At 43.8% G+C, this 16,948-nt stretch overlaps 3 protein-coding genes across 4 annotated transcripts in view; 1 reads left to right on the top strand and 2 right to left on the bottom strand.

The window, feature by feature from the left end:
- The window catches only part of SAE1 (SUMO1 activating enzyme subunit 1), a 549,006-nt gene that overhangs the window by 296,320 nt on the left and 235,738 nt on the right, over nucleotides 1-16,948 (bottom strand). The window lies entirely within an intron of this gene.
- The window catches only part of AP2S1 (adaptor related protein complex 2 subunit sigma 1), a 400,774-nt gene that overhangs the window by 305,722 nt on the left and 78,104 nt on the right, over nucleotides 1-16,948 (top strand). The window lies entirely within an intron of this gene.
- The window catches only part of ARHGAP35 (Rho GTPase activating protein 35), a 150,186-nt gene that overhangs the window by 77,249 nt on the left and 55,989 nt on the right, over nucleotides 1-16,948 (bottom strand). The window contains exon 2 of the mRNA XM_050772050.1: nucleotides 9,735-13,603. Within this exon, the coding sequence (XP_050628007.1) occupies nucleotides 9,735-13,415 (3,681 nt within the window). The 5' untranslated portion in view covers nucleotides 13,416-13,603. The remainder of the gene's footprint in view (nucleotides 1-9,734; nucleotides 13,604-16,948) is intronic.

The following is a 16,948-nucleotide window of genomic DNA, read 5'->3' as shown; positions in this document are numbered from 1 at the left end:
GTGCTGGGATTATAGGTGTGAGCCGCCATGACCGGCCGCCTCTAAGTTTAGAGTCCACCTGGGTCAAAATGGAAGAGAGATTCCTTAGGAGTGGCTGGGCATGGTGGTAGTTGCTCTGCATAATTATTCAAAACCTCACGACCACTCTGCAAGGTAAGGGTCATTTAGACCCATTTTACAGTTGAGAAAACAGAGACTCATGGAGATTCAGAGCCAGCACTTAGTGGGCTGTGATCTTTGAACATCAAAGTTCCATGCTCTTTCCCCTGCATGATCTATCTCCTCCACGATGAAATGCCACTGCCATACACAAAGGACTGGGCCAGCCTGAAACACTTTAACTTTGGCCTTTTAGATCGATTAAAAAAAATGAACAACATAGCCCATTGCTTTGTACCTCATAGTTTGCTTAAAAACACACCTGATTTTTGGTCTTGATACTAACCACAGCAAAGTTTATAAATAATAGTTTATGCCTGTGGTGCACTGGGGAGAAATGGTGCCTGGAAACTACCTCTGGTCTCTCGGCTTTTCAGACACAAGGGCATAAAGAGGAAACTCCCGACTGTGGCAGAGCAGGAAGCTGCATCTGTCACTGCCTCTGCTCCCCACTCGGCTGTAAGCCCAGTCCACAGACCCTGTCCAAGTCCACTGGGGCAAGAAAAAGAGTAGAATGGAAGCCAAGGGATAGGTAAGAGCCAGAAGAAGGGCCTTCTATCAGCTGGGAAGATGGTTGGGTTCCAGGGCCTGACGTGCAGTGGGCACTCAATATATTTGCTGAACAAAAACAGTTTCCAATAATGTACTGGGCCAATGTTCCTTTCTATTTTCTCAAATTTAGCTGAGATGCGGACTATCTCTATGGTACAGATTCTCTTTTCTCCTTATACTGTGCTGCCACACTAGCGTGTGAGGAGGTGAGGCTTAGAAGGCCTTGTTCATACTTTGGCAGTACTATATCACAAGCCTTTTAAAAACTGCCAGATGAAGTCCTAATTCCTTCTGTAGGCACTGAATAAGGTATGGTTATTTATGTACACATACAACAAATATTCTACTGGGCTAAGTTCCTAGAAGGCAAGAGTCTTTTTTTTTTTTTTTTTTTTTAAATGAATTTATGAATTACCCAAGGCCACATAACAAACTAGCAGCAGAGCTAATACTAGGACCAAAGTCGTCTCCCGCCCTCAATGAACTTCTATCTATTTGGTAACAGAAGACATATCCACAATAAACAAAGCTGATCTAGGTACCACATGAGCAAGTACCAGCTATGTGACAATGGAAAAAGGTAAGAACATTCTATCTTCTGTGGGAACAGCAGGGAGGGCTACTTACTGACCCTACACTGTCAACTTCAAATATTCTCTTTTGGTCTCCATAAACAACCTTATATATGTAAAGTTACTTATCTAGATTTTAGAGTCAGAAAATATGGTCACTAGAGTTGTACTATCGAGTATAGCCTTTTAAACCTTTTAAATGCCTGGTAACATATCTATTAAAGGAAATACAAAACAGAACCCAGCCTGTTGGATTCACTGCCTTTCTTTGGTCTTTTTTTTTTTTTTTTTTAAGTGCCTAGACAACAGCCCTAGAGATTTTGATTTAATTGGAGTGGAAGCAGGGTGGGGTGGTGGGGAACCAGGCATCAGTATTGGGTTTTCTGGTGGGTTTTTTGAGACAGCGTCTCACTGTGTTGCCCAGGCTGGAGTGCAGTGGTGTAATCACGGCTTACTGCAGCCTCGACCTTGCTGGGCTCAGGTGAATCTCCCACCTCAGCCTCCCAACTAGCTGGGACTACAGGCGTGTGCCACTACACCCAGATAATTTTTTGTAGAGACAGGGTTTTGCCATGTTGCCCAAGCTAGTTTCAAACACCTGGGCTCAAGCAATCTGCCAAACTCGGCCTCCCAAAGTATTGGGATTACAGGTGTGAGCCACCACGTCTGGCCTTTTTTAAAAACAGTTAACACCAGCCAGGTGCAGTGACTCATGCCTATAATCCCAACACTCTGGGAAGCCCAGGTGGGAGGACTGCTTAAGGCCAAGAGTTTTGAGACCAGCCCGGAACATAGTGAGACCCAAACTTTAAAAAAAAATTTTTTTTTTTTTTGAGACGGAGTTTCGCTCTTGTTGCCCAGGCTGGAGTGCAATGGTGCGATCTCAGTTCACTGTAAACTCCACCTCCCAGGTTCAAGTGATTCTTCTGCCTCAGCCTCCTGAGTAGCTGGGATTACAGGCATGTGCCACCAAGCCTGGCTAATTTTGTACTTTCAGTAGAGATGGTGTTTCTCCATGTTTGTCAGGCTGGTCTCGAACTCCCAACCTCAGGTGATCTGCCCACCTCGACCTCCCAAAGTGCTGGGATTACAGGTGTGAGCCACCGCACCCGGCATTAATGTTTTATGTTAAAAAAAAAAATGAGTAACAGGGTAACACCATATACGGAATGCAGTCTGGAACAGGGACAGTGCCATCTGAATAAGGATGAGAGTGAAATCAATACACAGAGCCCCAGAGGGTCACACTCATGGCTTGCCAAGTTGTGTGGTGGCACACTGTGGACTAACTGTAACCAGTAGAGTCTTAGAAAATCGGAAAGATTCCGTAAGTGGCATTACTACAGCTGTTCCCTAAACCACTTTCTTGCACTCAATATTCAACATCGTGCCTTTCTGATTGGCAATTATTCTCTTCTATTTCCAAAAGAGTTCCAAAAGGACCTTTTCAATTAAGTTATTTGTTTATGCTCCAAATGTATTCTTGGTTAACCGGTGCTCCCCCTTCTGGCTCTGAAAAATTCCACGCCCAAGTTTAAAAGAAAACCTGAAGGCAGATGTATTCTTGCTGATAAAATCTATTATTAAAGCACAAATGCTTAGATATGGTCTCCTTCAAGCTGGCAGTTAATACTATGACTCAGTCACTCACCATCGTGGAGCATCTTTATTTAGGGATGAACAGGAAGGACCACAAAGTCCTGGCCTTCCTGCCATCCCTAATCCTCTTAAATAATGGGAAAAGAAATGGAGGCATGTCATCCTATTGCAGGAGCTAACTAAATCCAAACCATAGCCTTTTTTTTTTTTTTTTTTTTTTGAGACAGTCTCCCTCTATTGCCCAGGCTGGAGTGCAGTGGCATGATCCCGGCTCACTGCAACCTCCGCCTCCTGGGTTCACTTGATTCTCCTGCCTCAGCCTCCTGAGTAGCTGGGATCATAGGCATCCGCCACCACACCTGGCTAATTTTTGTATTTTTTTGTAGAGACAGGGTTTTGCCATGTTGGCCAGGATGGTCTCGAACTCCTGACCTCAAGTGATGTGCCTGCCTCAGCCTCCCAAAGTGTTGGGATTACAGGTGTGACCCACTGCACCCAGCCCAGACCATAGCTTTTTGTTCTATAAAGGCATAAAGTCTGGCAACCGTGGGTCCACCCCTGAGAAGACAGCTCATGGCCAGTGTGATTGGGAGCCAAACAGTGAGGAGGGCCCACTAGTTCCAGGTACATTTTCATGAACACTTGCCTGAAGTTCAACACACACTGAATTTGGACTTTTCAGTGCTATGAGTCAGTTTTTATCGCTTGCCTCAAACGCTGTAAAAATCCATTTGGAAGGCCTTTGCCTTATAAGCAAAGGTGATTCCCAACTAGAGCTGGAAAAATTTGAGTCCCTACAAAGGTATTTCAGTATCACCAGGTGGTGGAGGAGACCAAGTTGGCTCAGTGAGGCATCAACACAATTCCCAGTTCTTTTAAAAAGAGATTTGGGTTGCCTATCGTCATTTTTTTTTTTTTTTAAGAACAGGTGTGCTGTAAGCTAAGGCAGATAGTTAAAGATAGTCTATTTTTATCACCAAAAACACACTACAGAAGTTCTTCAGGCTTAAAATAAACTGAGAATCGAGTGACACCAGTGAGAAACAACTTCTCAAAGTTCCAGTTGCTATTTCAATGTCTCCATGCCTTTTTTGTCCTTTACTCAACTAGGCTTTGAAGCTAGAAACAAACAGCACCGTGCTGTTCTGGGGGGCAGTGAGGAGAAATGGATTTTTTCAGATAATCAAAGATCTTTTGTTGGAATGAACAAATCAACTGGACTGACTGAGTGGTCTAAATATAGGCACCTGACTGTTGAATATTAGCAACTTTTCTGAAGACTGGGTGATGAAAATCACAGGAAGTGGAAGTCAGAACACCAGGGTTCAGAATCTCAGCTCTTCCACTCAGTGGCTACATTTACTTGGGCAAGGTTTAACCTCTCTGAGCCTTAGTTACCTCACCTCAAAATCAAGGAGGAAAAACATCACCTCATTAAGACTGGGAGGAGGAATAAATTAAAAATTCATGTGAAAATGCCTGATACGTACCTGACACACAGCAGGTATTCAATAAATGCACAAAAACACAAAACTCTTCACGTGGTAGCCACAGCCCTCTATCGTTTGGCCTGGGTCCCCCTCAACTCTCCAGAACAGCCACGCTAAGCTTCTTTCAACTCTTTGAACACATCAAGTTCTTTCAGCTCCACGAAGCTTCCATCCTCACTGACTTTGTCTGCCTCACGCTTCAAAAGTCTCAGCCTTAAATATCATTTCCTTGGGGAGCTTTCCTGACACCGCAGTTTAGGTTAAACTTCCTTGTTACACAATTCCTTAGTATCCCGTACCTTCCCTTTGGTAATATTCAAAACGCATGCAAGTACATGTTTAAAACCCAACATCCCCAAGACTGTAAGCTGGATTAACATCACTGCCACACCTAGGACACCCAGCACAATGTTGGGCATAAAACAAGTGCTCACTAAATGCCCACGCACCGAATTGCATGTCTCCTTCCTAAAAGAATGACTGAACTTGTGCTCTGGAGAAAAAAGTACCTCGTTTAAAAGACAAAATTTTTTCAGGAAACAGAAAATCCAAGGTCAAGTCAGTGTGCCCACCCCATTTTTAAAACCAAGGTGTGTATTTGGTCTCAAAGCTCATTGAGTAGGACTAACCATTCCTGAAGCACACACTGGGAGTCTTTCCTAGGTAGGTTACAAAGAGCTCATATTTCATCGCATTCAGCTTGTCTGTCAAAATGCAACATCCCTCCCAGGGGAGCAAGCAGTCCAATTCCCCAGCTGGTTTTTATTCACACTAGAAACTTTAACTCCATTCTAGGCCTCACAAAATGAGAGCTGTGTCCACACAAAGCCACAACAACCAGCCAATTCACTGAATCCAATGAAATAAGCCAATTCACCAGGGGAGGACACAAACTGTCAAACTGGTTACTTGGTGCCTTATAGACCAAACAATGCATGATTGAATTGGTTAGCTTTTCAATAGGTTGTCTTGTCATGTGGTTGCTGCAGTGAGTGAAAGATTTTCTTTATCATTCTGTTTTGTCTTTTTTTTTTTTTTTAGCGCCAAAATAAGAACACATCAGATAGAAGGGTAAATAGCCAATAATGTCTTCTCTTTAAATCCACGGTCAAACACACCAAATGCAGCCATTTCAGCATGACCAAAAGGCGTACTTTGTGGAACAAGGCTCCCCAGCCTGTTTTTTGGCTTTAAAATAAGACCCTGCCGATCCTGATCTCGTCTTTGCAAACGCATGGCACTGGGAGACAGAGACCATGTGCAACAACAACTCTTTACAGACAAAGCCACTATTCATGGACCCTACTGAAGTGCAATCGTAGATTTTCAATTTCATTCAGCTGAGTGCGGAAGGCTCCCACTATGAGGGTGGGTTGCTAAATTGTTCAGCTGGGAAAAGCACCCAGAATGAGAGTCAGCTTTACAGTCTGCACTTTCATGAGGAGAAATGAAAGCGATTCCCTCACTCCAACTGCAGTTTTACAGTAAAGACCTAATCTAGCAAATCAGCCAAGGGCACTGAGTGATTTTTTTCTGTATCACATTGGTACCCAGAGCATAGCTTTTTTTTTTTTTTTTGTTAGGGCGGTTGCTAGGGTAAGTACCAAGAAAGCAGCTCAGTAATTCATGGAGTTAAAACTTCCACAAGAGGGGATGGATAATGTTGGTCCCTCAAGCCCTCAGCTAGACCAGACAAGTTTTCTCCTTTCTCGGAATACAATATGCATATTTCTACCTTCAAGTCCTTCCTTACCTCACATGACTGCTTTAGTTCCACTCATTCTCTGGGGTCTAGTTAAATGAAGACAGCTGACATTTATCCAGCATGCACTACGCCCAGTGTTCATTTCTCACAACCTGATCAGGAAGGTGCTCCCTCTTTTGCAAAAAGAATGTGGAGAGGTGACTCACGTGCTCAAAGTCCAAGTAAGGAAGTGAAGGAGCTGGAGTTGACTGTAGCCCAGATTCCCCGAGCTTGAGCTCCTAATCACTACACCCTACTCTAACATAACTATCCCGACATGCCTACACACAGCCTTCCCTGGGCAGGCCACCTATTTTCAGTGGCTGTGTAGGTCTTGCTGCCTCAACTGGGTACTAAGGTCTGGGCAAGAAGGGTCTGTGCCATTTCCCCATGGTGCCTGGCACACAGGAGGTACTGAGTGTATTTTCCATTACCAACTGAAATCCTAGTGCCTGGCTGCCCCCTCCCTTCAAATAAATATTGTATTGCTTTGTCATGCCAATAAAAATCAAAGGCCAAATCCCCCACATAGGGGTTGTTTTGGCCTTCTCTGCCCTGACGGTATCTTGCTTTTCCAGTAAAACAAGTGCCAGTCTATGTTCTGAACTGCAGCAATTTTAATAGGAGGTTTGCTCTAGAGGCAAAGGATTTGCTCATCTCTGCACTGGGACGATAAAGCAACTACCCTCATTTCAAAGCACCATTTTCCAAGGCAGGAAAAGAAAATTTCACCTTCTAGTCACTCTTTCCAAAGGATACTCCATAACTGACTTCTGGCACGCTATTGCTCTTGGGCCAGAAGTATCATTTTTATTTGACTTGAAGAGGTGTGGCCCACATAGCTAAAGATAGACCGGAAGCTGACCACTTCTTGCACGCTGACCCAACAACCCGGGGAAGGAAGTCTCAGGTTAGGAAGTGCTCATTACCAGCATGAACACAGCTATCTCAGAGGCGCACTGTGACCAGTTGTTTTCTGCTCAGCCTCCACTACAGTGTGTGCTCTTTAAAGCCTGGATTGCATGGGAATGTGTTTTTAAAGCATCATTTTCAGTAAATATTAAAAATGTAGGTAGAAGTCAGAACATAGTTATAATTCAGTATGCTATTATGCCACCTTCCTAATTTCCAGGTGTGCAAACACCCCCACAAATTAGAAGACTGTCAGCATTTTTAAGCTGTTCTGGCAACAGTCTTCATTGGGAGAGGAGGAGGAAGAGAAGAAATGTTCAAAATGTTTGGATTCCAGTATCATTAAATAGGTGAGCTCTGGGAAAATACTGGAGGCAAGTCAGGCTGTTTTCTGGCTTCCTAAATAAGCAATGCTTTCCACAGGTTGGCCTCCTACCAACCTTTGGAGGAGAAAACACTGGAGGCAGATGAAGGACTCCACGTAGAAAAGCCAGGCAAAGGAAAATCAAACAGGAGGATGCCTATGGCATTTATTAATGGTCAGCACAGGTGGGGAGGGGAACCGAACCACTCTGCCCTTTCTCACACAGCACAGGTGAGAAAACTCTGGAAGCTCCTGGACAGCAGTAATGCAGGAACACCCTCTACTATGTGATGTAGCACAAAGGGGATGCAATTTCCTTGGGAGGGTGATGGCACCCTGTTCCCCCATCTCTCGGGGCCCGCAGGGCTGCCAAACTGGCCTCTGTATTATATTTTACAAAGAGTTGTCAGGACTGTCAGCTCTCAAGACAGCCTGGATTCTAGAACCTTCTGATTTGGTAGGATTTGTAATAATAAAAGTTTCTGGCAACCTTTCTTTCCAAAGGTCCCTGCAATACTTTTGGACAAGTAATTCTGTTCTCTGTTCTTTCATGGGAGGGAGAGTAGCGAAAGCTTTAACTTGAAGAAATCCTTCTATATATCATAATCTGCTGGTCAAGGATTATTATATAACACAGTTCTGTTGTGGTATCTCACCAAAATGTCTTTTTCTGAAAAAATAAAGAGTATATATATATATATATATATATATATATATATATACACACACACACACATATTGTTTTTTCTTTTTTCTTTCTTTTTTTTTTTTTTTGAGACAGAGTCTCCCTCTGTTGCCCAGGCTGGAATACAGTCGCATGATCTTGGCTCACTGCAACCTCTGCCTCCCAGGTTCACACGATTCTCCTGCCTCAGCCTCCTGAGTAGCTGGGACTACAAGTGCCTGCCACCACGCCCGGCTAATTTTTGTACTTTTTTAGTACAGGGTTTCACCACGTTGGCCAGGCTGGTCTCACTCCTGACCTCAAGAGATCCACCTGCCTCGGCCTCCAAAAGTGCTGGGATTACAGGCGTGAGCCACCGTGCTGCGCCTGGCCTATAGAGTCTTATTTCAGTATTTCTAAATCAGCCTTGGCATTTGGGGGTGGGGAGGAAGAGTATTTCTCCCTACTCCAAATGGGAAAAAAAAAAAAAGTTGAGAAACGCTTTTTCTTTCTCAAAGCCTAAACCCAAGGGGACAAAGTACTGCTTACAGCTCTCTGCCCTGCAGACTACAAACTACAATTCTAGCAGGATAAGAGACTTCATCTGCAGCCAGGCGCAGTGGCTCATGCCTGTAGTCCCAGCACTTTGGGAGGCCAAGGCGGGAGGATCATGAGGTCAGGAGATGGAGACCATCCTGGCTAACACGGTGAAACCCTGTCTCTACTAAAAAATAAAATAAAATTTAAAAATTAGCTGGGCATGGTGGTGGGCGCCTGTAATCCCAGCTACTCAGGAGGCTGAGGCAGGAGAATGGCGTGAACCCAGGAGGTGGAGCTTGCAGTGAGCGGAGATCGCACCACTGCACTCCAGTCTGGGTGACTAAGCGAGACTCCATGCCCCCCCAAAAAAAAAAAAAAAAGAGAGAGAGAGACTTCATTTGATCTTGCCTCTACATATGACGAGTAGCCTCAATGTTTATAACGTATACAGTTAACTTTTTCTTTTCCCTCACTGCCCTATTTGTGATCCCTAAATAAAATCTGAGTTTCTAACTGATAGCAGCAGCAACTCCCCTGAAGATAAAATAATAGAGCCGGATGGTATTCCAATTTAACAAATACAGGACAGGTTTATAACTCTCAGTGGCAAGATTCTCTTTTTTCATTTATATACTCAAAGACTCGTCACTGATGTGTGTGTGCAAATCATCATCCAATTTTTCACTCAAATGCAGCAACCTTTACAAATCAGCAAGGGAGGAAAGGGTCATTTAAGAGATGTGCGGATGAAATGTTGTTTAGCAGTGACAGATTGCGGCAAGCAGTTTTGAGTTCCGGTGTTTTAGTGAAGGGAGAGCAGAGAGCAAGTGTATTGTCACTGTGCTTGGCCACTTGTCAAGGCGCTGACAAGTTCTGCATTATCTCCTCATTTTGCTAATTAATTAACTATTGTTTTAGGCAACAACAACTCAGACTATCTATCCAAAGTCCTAACTACTTGAGAGCTGCCAATGGTAGTAGTAGTTAATTGAGGCACTGCTTTTTATGCTAAGTCAAACACACACAGAGGGCAGTTTTTTTTTTACCAGAATAGGTTGTCCTTGAAAAATCATCATCTATCAACCCTCACCAAGACACTGTACAAAACACTATGACTAATCCTAAACTGGTGTCTTACCTTAGTGTTCCTCCTTAGGCTGCGAAGAATATTCCTCCTCCGTGGGTCTTCGTCTGTTTCGTATGGAATGACGGCATTGTCCCCTTTATAACCCTGGGATGCCTGATCCTCCTCTTTCTTCCGGATGGGCCCCAGCTCATCATCACTCCCCACGCTGAAGCTGGTTCGGTAACTAGCAAATCGCCCCAGCCGGGTGCATCTCGTCCTGTACAGCACTGGCTTGCTCACGATGGAAACCTTGCGCCCTCGCTCTAGAGAGCTGGTGTCCATTTCACTGTCAGAACCATTCCCGCTGCCGTTGGACTGGGCTTTGTTGATATTCCGAATGGTGATGATTTTGCCTTGGGTGCTGTCATGGGGCACGGAGTATATGTTTTCTTCTTCATTCCTTGGCTTCACCACAGCATCCATGGGTTCAGCATAGTCAGAAGGATCAAACCCATCCTGAGGCAGCCAGGGGCTAGAAGACACAGACTTCCTCTGTCCATCCCTATGGCCTTGGTCTAAATAAGATAAATCCCCCTTTGTAATTTCAAAATGGACAGGAGGCTTTGGTTTGACTGGTGGAGGTACTTTGTTGTTCAGTTTACTCTCAAAATTGCTCATAATGAAAGACAGCCCATCATTTCCCTCCAGTTCCATAGAGAGTTTAGAATGGTCTTTGGACAGAGAAGGCAGTGATGTGTCTTCTCGAAACAGGCTGTAAGATGGCTCGATATCTTCTTCTGAATCCTGCAGGTTTGAGTTGCAGAGCGGTGATCCTGCCCGGGGGGAGTTAAACACCTCTTCGGTGGTGCTACAGGCCTCGGCAGCATTATCGTACATATGAGTAGCCTCGATTATGTTCTTTTTTTCCACCACATCTTTAAAAAACGGGTGAAAGATCTCAAGTTTATGCTGGGGTTGGCTACAGGGGATGCTTGTGAACCTTCCGTCAATTTCTTGAGCAATCTCCTCCCCCTCAGTCAGCTGTTCCCGACTTAAGTCATTGTCCAGGACATCTACAGCGCCATCAGTGAGTGCTACGAGCTGAATGGGGATAATATCCTGCACTTCACAAAGAAAGGCACGTAACATAGCCAAAGAGGCCTTACGTTTGGCTGAATAAAAAACAATGTACCCATGAACCAACCGGCTCTTTCTGATGCTAAAGGAGGAATGGTATGAAAGAATGGACAGTTCAATCCGCTTCTTGTGCAGTCCGATTGGTAGTTCAAGTAAAACAGAGTTGTTGCTTCCACAATGGGAAGATTTACAGGTTTGGGACTGAAGGACAGGAAAAAGTATGTCATCTGCACTAAAAGGATCTCCACACATCAGACACATAACAATTCGCAGATCAACATCAGCCAAATCTTTGATGCTAGCAGTAGAACTGACCAGGTTTAAGTTACGCTTAGAGTCCAGGAGTCCCTTCAAAACTTGACTGATTTGCTTTTCATTAATGTTGCGTCCGTAACCAATGCCAGCAGAAGCAGGGTCGAGAAAGACACACTGAAGTTTGCTAGCAATTTGCTGACCTTGCTGTATTAAGCTATGCAGAGTCTCTCCACTGGTGTCTCCTCTCTTGTTAACCAAAATTAATGTAAGGGGGAGATGGACTAAATGATTATCCCGCCGGCCAAGCGTGGACTCTCTACTCTTCTCTATACTTTCCACTACATAGGATAGCGATTCCTTTGAATTGTAAAGGCAAAGACAGCCGTGGGGCTGAAATGTTGGTGTCTGGAAAGAGTTCACAGGAAGCCTGACATTCCCCTCTATTGGCCTCAGGGAAAGCTCATACATTTTACCATCTATCACATACTTGTCATCATTTGTACAAAGAGCTCGAATCTCATTGGCCAACTCTCGGGCAAGGCCGTCTTTGCCCAATATAACCAAGTTGATTCTATCAATGTTAGGGTCAGAGAGTGAATTTTTCTGATTCCGGTCAGACGGCCGGATAAACCGAGAACTAATCAAGTGCTCAATCTTAGCATCCACACAAGCTGGGCAGCTGGGGCATGTCTCCTTTGTTGGGTGGTACACAAAATGAATGTGTTTCAGAATAAGGGCATCACGCTCTGCTTGGAGCTTTTGTAATGCTTTAAATCGCTGTTCCTCTCCCAGAACATCCTGAATAACACCCATCTTCTCCTTGCTGGGCTTAGCATCCAGCTCCAGTTCATAAAACAATTCTGAATATTCTAAAAGCAACTCCTGAAATTCTTCCTTTGCTTTATCTATAATTTGCTTTTGGTGTTTGCCGTAAATATCCATGTATACAGATTCTTCCAGCCACTGGTAGAAATCTTCATTCATAATAAAACTACGGGCCTCTTCCCAAGGCTTTCCGGGAGTTATGAAAGGAGAGGTCTCCAGGTTTTCTTTAAACGCCCTTCGCATCTCAACTCTTTTCCTCTCATTCCTCAGCTTCTCTAAGTGGGCCTCGTACAGCTGCTCTGCAGGGACAGTATCCATTAAATCAAAGGGAATCCGTTCGTTTTCCATGTTGTCAATGTGGTTGGTGGCATCCCATGGTGTCTCTTCAAGCACAACAAACCATTTCAAGAATTCTGACTTGGTTTCTAAGAGCTTTTTGGCTTTTATGCAGCTTAGGTGGTCTATTTCATCTAGATTAGGTATAAGAGCTTCAAAAGCTAATGGCAGGGCTGCCAGGTACAGCTTTCTCCTACGCTCGATATGCTCATGCTTGAGGCGGTGGATGTGCTGTAGAAACAGCTTCTTGGCTTTCTGAGTCCCTTCCAGGTAGACATAGTCCTGGTATTCTGGAGATGCCTGCATCTTTCGGCTGACACTCAGCCAGTTCTCATTGTGGTTTTTCACAATGCGACTCACCAGCCACTCATACTTGTCTTTCGCTGTAGCTATCTGCTGACTCTGCTGCTTGAGAGCTTCAAAATAAGGAATGATTTTTGTCTTTCCCCGACTTTTATCAATGAGTTGCACTAAGGTGCTGAAAGCCAAGTCCACGTTTACATTGGATCTCGCTGAGGTCTCCACAACCTGGAGGTTCTTTTTGCTTAAGGCAAAAGTATGTGCATCTCTAATGTACCGCTCAACACCTTCGTCACACTTAGTCAGGACCACCACTATGGGCTTTTTTGTTTTTGCAAGCTGATTGTAGAGATTAGAGACAAACTTGAGCTGGTCATCAAAGTTCCTGTTCATGCCCCTGCTAACATCGATACCAAGAAGAAAACCATCAACCAGCAGCTTTCCATCTGGCATTTGTTTCTGCTCAAAGTCCTGCTCCAGCCCCAGCTGGTCAGTGCAAAAGTACATGAGTTTTTCAGCTGATGCAAGCTTGGTTGCAGCAGCTCTCTTGATATAGGGCTGCAGGGCCGTGCTTCGATGAGGTTGAAAAGTCTGATCATCAATAAATTCAGTCTGCTCCACAATGTGCATTTTACATTCCACACAATCCTCCAGGGAGCGGCTAACTTCTCCCCAGTAGAGAAAGTGGTCATTATTGACCACTCGCCCTCCAAAGTCACTGGTGCTGAGGACGGAGGTATGGTCCAAGTGAAACTCGTCAGCACTCGGGCGCACGAAGCGGTTGCACAAACAAGACTTTCCAATCCCACACTGGCCCTTTTCCTTCTCGGTCCCAGATAATCCCACCACACTGATGTTGTAGGTGGGAATTCGGACATCTTGCTTTCTTGCCATCATCATCGTCGACACATCCTGCCACGATCAGCCACTTCCAAGATCAGATTAGTGTTTCCAATGGATCAGATGGCTTCCTACATTATTAGTGGGGCTGGGCTGGATATGCAGCAAAAATGCCAGGTCCCATAGTGTTATATACCAGTATGGTCACTGTTCACCACCTCTCATCGCCAAATAGCCAACATTTCTTCCTAGATGGGGAAAAAAAGAGAAAACCCATCAGCATCATAATTTTAGAACCAAATTTTAATCAATTAACTACAGTAAAAATTTTTTATTCAACAAATATTTAGTAAAAATCTCATGTGTCAGGCCTTGTGCTGGGTGAAGATACAAGAGCAAATAAGACTCACATCTATGTGTCCTCAGAGAGGTACAATCTAGTCCAATGGAGGAAAACATAAGTAAGCAGTGTGCTAAGTGCTAAAACAAGGGTGTGAGGGCTCCTTGGAAAAAGGGCTGATTCCAGGGTTAGGGCAGGATAGGGACAAGATGAGCCTGGAACATCTTTTTATGCAAGAAAAAAAACGATGGAGCATCTCACAAGGACACAGAAGCCAGCCTGAAGGGGTTCCCACTGGCCAAGTCTGGGACAATTTGAGCACCAAAATATTAAGTATGGTAATGAATTATAAACCCATTGCAAAAAACAGGAACCTCCGCCGGGCACGGTAGCTCACACCTGTAATCCCAGAACTTTGGGAGGCCGAGGTGGGCAGATCACCTGAGGTCAGGAGTTCGAGACCAGCCTGGGCAACATGGTGAAATGCCATCTGTACTAAAAATACAAAAATTAGCCGGGTGTGGTGACATGTAACGGTAATCCCAGTTACTTGGGAGGCTGAGGCAGGAGAATCGCTTGAACCTGGGAGGCAGTGATTGCGGTGAGCTGAGATCGCATTACTGCACTCTAGTCTGGGCAACAGAATGAGACTCTGTCTCAAAACAACAACAACAACAACAACAAAACACAGAAGCAACCCAAAGTATCCACCTACTCATGGACGGATAAGAAAATGTGATATATACATACAATATAATATTATTCAACCTTTATTTTTATTTTTTGAGACAGAGTCCTGCTCTGTAGCCCAGGCTAGAGTGCAGTGGTGCGATCTTGGCACACTGCAACCTCCGCCTCCCGGGTTCAAGCGATTCTCCTTCCTCAGCCTCCTGAGTAGCTGGGATTACAGGCATGTGCCACCATGCCCAGCTAACTTTTGTATTTTTAGTAGAGACGAGGTTTCATCATGTTGCCTGGGCTGGTCTCAAACTCCTAAACTCAGGCGATCTGCCTGCCTTGGCCTCCTAAAGTTCTGGGATTACAGGTGTGAGCCTTCACGCCTGGCCTATTCAGTCTTTAAAGGGAAGGAAATTCTGACAACATGGCTGAATCTTGAGGACACTGTGCTAAGTGAAATAAGCCAGTCACGAAAAGACAAATACTATATGATTCCACTTATATGCAGTACTTAAGAGTAGTCAAACTCATAGAGACAGAAAGTAGAACAGTGGTTGTCAGGGGCTGGGGAAAGTGGGAATGAAAAGTTACTGCTTAATGGGTACAGAGTTTCAGCTTCACGAGATAGAAAGAGTTACAGAAATAGTTGCATAACATTAAAGTATTTAATACCGCTGAACTGTATAGTTAAAAATGATTAAAACGGCAAGCTTTATGTTTCATATATTTTAACACAGTAAAAAAAAAGATTGGAAAAAAAAAAAAAAGAAATGCAGGAAGGATAAAAACCCTCCCAAATGAAATATTTTATCAATGTAAATCTATAAAATCTATCATGTGAGAATACCTCCACTTTTAGGAAATTTACACCTTAGTATTTTGGGGGAAAGCACCATAATGCATGTAACTGATCCCACTCCAAAAATTATGTATACAGAGAGAGTAAGAACACAAATGGGGTGGTAAATTGTTAACAACACATGAATCTGGAAAAAAAAAAAGATGAATCTGGGTAAAACATATAGGATATTCCTTTGTGCTATTTTTATGTTTTCAATCAGTTCCAAATAAAATTAAATGTGTAAATACGAGATGGTTTCCCTGACAAGAATGCAAGCTCTGTGAGGCCTGTCCCCTGTCTAGTTCTATTCTGTGTCATCAGCCTATACAGTGCTTGACACAAATATTTACTGAAAGAATCAATAACTGAATGACGATTCAGCATATTAAATGGTCCCCAAGCCCGCCTTTTAGATTCGGGAAAGCCTTTCTGTAGGAAGTTCCATCTCAGGTGAGACCTGAAGTATGAAGTGCATTTAAGACAGGACAATGTGCACAGACCCTTCCCTCCCTGAAAAAAAGCACAGCCAGTTGGGAGAACCAGCTGGAACAAAGTGTGTCAGGGGAAAGAATGGGTAAGATGCATTAGCAAGGAATCAGGGACTGGAACAAACCACTTTAAGAGTTTGGATTCCTTCCTGAAGGCTATGGGGGACCACAGAATGTGGCCAAAAAAATTGCACCTTAAAGGACCTAAAGTTTTAACAGCTTAAGTAACAAACTGTTATGGCTTACAGTCTTTACCAACTTTCCAGCTATGACAGTTGATGCTGCACTGCAGTTTACTTAGACACTCCAATATGACTGTGCAAGCACTGAACCTGCAGCCAAATGAACAGTCTCCCAGGACAATCACAAAGAGGAGAATCTGAAATGAACAGAGCAATTTTCTTCTGAATCTCATTTATGTCTGTAGAAACCTAGCCTTGCCATGACTTCAATACGTTTTTGTGCGCCTATCGCATAAGAAATGCCACTGGAAGTCAGACCACCACGCATTATTCTGACTGATACCAGGGAGCAATGAATGGGAGAGTGCAATTGTCCCCTGTGATGATAACCTCAAAAGGTCACAGCCCTTTTCCAAATATCCACAGCTTCCTTCTGATATCCCAGAAAGCCAAACCCTCTATGTAATGTGACTAGATGTAGTATGCAAAAACTGACCATTTTAAAAAGAAAAATCTCTATGACTGTAGGCAATTGTCTCCAGATAATGGCATGTTCCTAAAGATGCCATGTTCTAGAATTCAGCAGGAACAAGCAGGGTATCCATGGGAAAGAAAAACAAATCTTCCCCATCCTCTACTTTTCTAGGCAATTGCTTACATAAACAAAATTACAAGATGCTTATGCATTATCTAAAGCATGTTTACATACATCCTCTGAAATACCTAACAGGAAATATCTGTACAAAAATCAATTACTCTGTAATATGCACATATAATTTTGTTTCAATCCATGAAGACACTTAGGTTTAACAGAGCCTCAGACAGGAGTGCTGATGAAGGGTTAAGGAAGTCATGGGTCCTCATCTAACAGAGTCCTTCTCTATCAATTCCTGACCCCAGGGTCTGTCAGGTCTTAAGGTCACCAATCTTGAAATGCAACTTGGTAGCATCTGTCCTACTTAAAGTGACTGCTGCATGCAACTGGCAAGTCATCCCTTGTCTGTGACTCAATTGTTCTCTGTAAAGTGGGTCTGACGTCTATCCCTTCACAGAAATCTGAAGGA

Source organism: Macaca thibetana, chromosome 19, assembly GCF_024542745.1.
Source record: "Macaca thibetana thibetana isolate TM-01 chromosome 19, ASM2454274v1, whole genome shotgun sequence".
Classification (NCBI taxonomy): Eukaryota; Metazoa; Chordata; class Mammalia; order Primates; family Cercopithecidae; genus Macaca; species Macaca thibetana.
The sequence above is the reverse complement of the archived record's forward strand: the minus strand, read 5'-3'. Positions and strand labels throughout refer to the sequence as shown.